Here is a 3,975-nt window from a genome sequence, read left to right on the forward strand (position 1 = left end):
CTTTTATTGTGAAGTGTAAACATGCAGATTGTATTTGTTATTGTCTACATATCGACTGCTATGTATTTTAATCCATAAAACATTATGTTAATTATTACATAAAATATTGATTCGTTGAAAGAGCTGATTGACCCCAGTGTTCAGCTCTGATTGTTTATTTTAAGAATACTTAAAATAAACAATAAAGAACAATGACATAAAAAACAACCAACAATACAAGTTAAAAAGAAAAACTGTAAAATAGTAAATAGTAATGTTCTGTTTGATTCAATATATTGATCATTGGGCTCACCCCAAGATCCTGTTGGTTAGTAATTGATCTCTAACAGAGCAAGCAGAGCATGCAGCCCATGCGGCAGCATGAGGTAGTCTTGTTACTATGGGAACTGGCCTCCATCAGGTCCTCCATCATGTCATCCATGCTGGCGTCCATGTTGCCGTCCTGAAGCTCCGCCCATGCCTGCTGCGTAGCCTCCACTGCCCAGAGGGGGATGCACACCTGGGGCACAGGGGCGTGTCAGCCAGGCACGCTCATCGACAGGAAGTTGATCAATAGGAAGTGAGAAGCTTCAGACTGACCTTCACCTGAATGTCCTGTAGTAGGGCCTCGAGTCCTACGATGTGATTGGTCAGGTCAGGTCTTGGTTCCTCCTCCAGGGAGATCCAGGGCGTCTGGACCGATGCCGCTCGAGCTGCCACGCCCGCCACGCTGTCACATGACCCTGATACCACCAGCCATAAAGGAAATGGGAAGAAGAAGCAGGAAGCAGTAGATAAACCAGGAAGTAGTAGAAGAACCAGGAAGTAGCAGAAGCAGGAAACAGTGGAAGAACTGGGAAGTAGAGCGCCGGATGAAATGACGACTCAGACAGGAAGTGACCGTCCAGACAAGAAATGCCCGCCCACCTGTGTGGACAAGTGAGCGGCGATCGTAGCGCTGCCTCAGGGGGAACTGTCCAATCAGGTGGCTCATCTTGTGCAGGTCTAACAGGAAGTTCTCCAGCGCTGACAGGAAGACAACCCAGAGCCGCTCAGCAGCGTCCTGCTCCTCCAGACAGGAAGGGGCGGAGTCAGAGTCTGACAGAAGGCACAGCAGGCGTCTCGACAGACCTGCAGGGGGTGCCGCAGTGAGAAACCAAACCCAGCAGAACCTGATGTAGGGTGAAGTACTACTTAATACATAGTACATACTGAGTACTACGTGTGTACTATCAGTCAGACAGACTGGTACCTGAACAGATCCTGTGGGCAAGGCCTCTGGTCTCCTCTAGCTCCTCCCTCAGGAAGCTCCCATCGCTAGCACTGCCGAGCGATGAGGCCAGCTGCTGGAAACAGGAAGTGACCTCGCTCAGCGCCTTCTGAGCACGCTCACACTCCACCAGCTGCCGCCTGCGAACCTGCAGCTCCTCCACCGAGCAGCGCCACAGACTCATACTGTCTCCCGAGACAGGTGGAGAGTGAGACGGGTGGAGAGACAGGAGGACCATTTTTCTTTTTATAATATTTGTAATATTTATTTTCTAGTTTTCATTATGACAACACACACCGTCACAACACACACCGCCAGCATCACAACACACCGTCACATGAGAACACACCATCACAACACACACATCGTCACATGACAAAACACCATCACAACACACTGCCACCATCAAACACACATCGTCACATGACAACATACACCGCCACCATCACATCACACATCGTCACATGACAACACACCATCACAACACACATCGCCACCATCACAACACACATCGCCACCATCACAACACACATCGTCACATGACAACACACCATCACAACACACATCGTCACATGACAACATACACCCTCACCATCACATCACACATCGTCACATGACAACACACCATCACAACACACATCGTCACATGACAACACACCATCACAACACACATCGTCACATGACAACATACACCGCCACCATCACATCACACATCGTCACATGACAACACACCATCACCACACACATCGTCACATGACAACACACCATCACCACACACATCGTCACATGACAACACACACCGCCACCATCAAAACAAACACCGTCACATGAGAACACCCCATCACAACACACACCGCCACCATCACAACACACATTGTCACATGACAACATACCATCACAACACACACCGCCACCGTCACATGAGAACACCCCATCCCAACACACACCACCACCATCACAACACACATTGTCACATGACAACACACCATCACAACACACACCCCACCATCCAACACATCACAACACACATCGTCACATGAAAAGGTAGAGAGTGAGACGGGTGGAGAGACAGGCAGACCATTTTTCTTTTTATATTTTTAATATTTATTTTCTTATTTTCACCATGACAACACACACCGCCACCATCAATACACACACGTCACATGAGAACACCCCATCACAACACACATCATCACATGACAACACACCATCACAACATACACCACCATCATTCAACACACACCGTCACATGACAACACCCCATCACAACACATACCACCACCATCACAATACACACTGTCACATGAGAACACCCCATCACAACACACACCGCCACCATCACAACACACATCGTCACATGACAACACACTATCACAACACACATCATCACATGACAACACACCATCGCAACACACATCACCACCATCACAGCACACACCGTCACATGAGAACACACCATCACAACACACATCGCCACCATCACAACATACATTGTCACAGGACAACACGCCATCACAACACACATTGTAACAGGACAACACACCATCACAACACACATCTCCACCATCACGACACATCATCACATGACAACACACCATCACAACACACACCGCCACCATCACAACACACATTGTCACAGGACAACACACCATCACAACACACATCGCCACCATCACAACACACATCTCCACCATCACGACACATCATCACATGACAACACACCATCACAACACACACCGCCACCATCACAACACACATTGTCACAGGACAACACACCATCACAACACACATCGCCACCATCACAACACACATTGTCACATGACAACACACCATCACAACACACATCGCCACCATCACAACACACATCGTCTCACATGACAACACAGCATCGCAACACACATCGCCACCATCACAACCCACATCGTCACATGACAACACACCATCACAACACACATTGTCACATGACAACACACCATCACAACCCACATCGTCACATGACAACACACCATCACAACACACATGACAACACACCATCACAACACACATCACCACCATCACGACACATCATCACATGACAACACACCATCACAACACACACCGCCACCATCACAACACACATCGTCACATGACAACACACCATCACAACACACATCGTCACATGACAACACACCATCGCAACACACATCACAACACACATTGTCACAGGACAACACACCATCACAACACACATCGCCACCATTGCAACACACATTGTCACAGAACACACATTGTCACAGGACAACACACCATCACAACACACATCGCCACCATTGCAACACAAATCGCCACCATCACAACACACATCGTCACATGACAACACACATCGCCACCATCACAACACACATTGTCACATGACAACATACCATCGCAACACACATCGCCACCATCACAACACACATTGTCACATGACAACACACCATCACATCACATATCTTGAACAAAAGAACATTGGTTTCCAGCTCCTACCTGCTCCTCTGCACTGGGTTCAGGTCTGCAGGTCAGGAAGTGCCCAGTCAGACAGGAAGTGCTGAGTCAAACAGGAAGATATGGCCCACCTGTGTTGACCAGTGAGTGGCTGGTAGCTCCCAGTCTGGAGCCTCCATTTGGTTCTGGGAGGAGCCGCTCCTCCCTCTGCCTCATGGGAAATGCAGTTTGCAGACACTTTGCTCTCAAAGAAAAATGTTTGT

At 48.3% G+C, this 3,975-nt stretch overlaps 1 protein-coding gene across 1 annotated transcript; it reads right to left on the reverse strand.

Moving 5' to 3' along the window:
• Positions 1 to 322: 322 nt before the first annotated feature.
• Positions 323 to 1,433, reverse strand: LOC307230783 (regulator of G-protein signaling 9-binding protein; the record flags this gene model as incomplete). Its single annotated transcript, XM_080001217.1, has 4 exons — positions 323 to 499; positions 580 to 722; positions 907 to 1,110; positions 1,226 to 1,433. The coding sequence occupies 4 exons, from the start codon at positions 1,431 to 1,433 to the stop codon at positions 323 to 325; spliced, it is 732 nt and encodes a 243-aa protein (XP_079857343.1).
• Positions 1,434 to 3,975: the final 2,542 nt, after the last annotated feature.

Source organism: Zeus faber (genome assembly GCF_960531495.2).
Source record: "Zeus faber genome assembly, chromosome: 5".
Classification (NCBI taxonomy): Eukaryota; Metazoa; Chordata; class Actinopteri; order Zeiformes; family Zeidae; genus Zeus; species Zeus faber.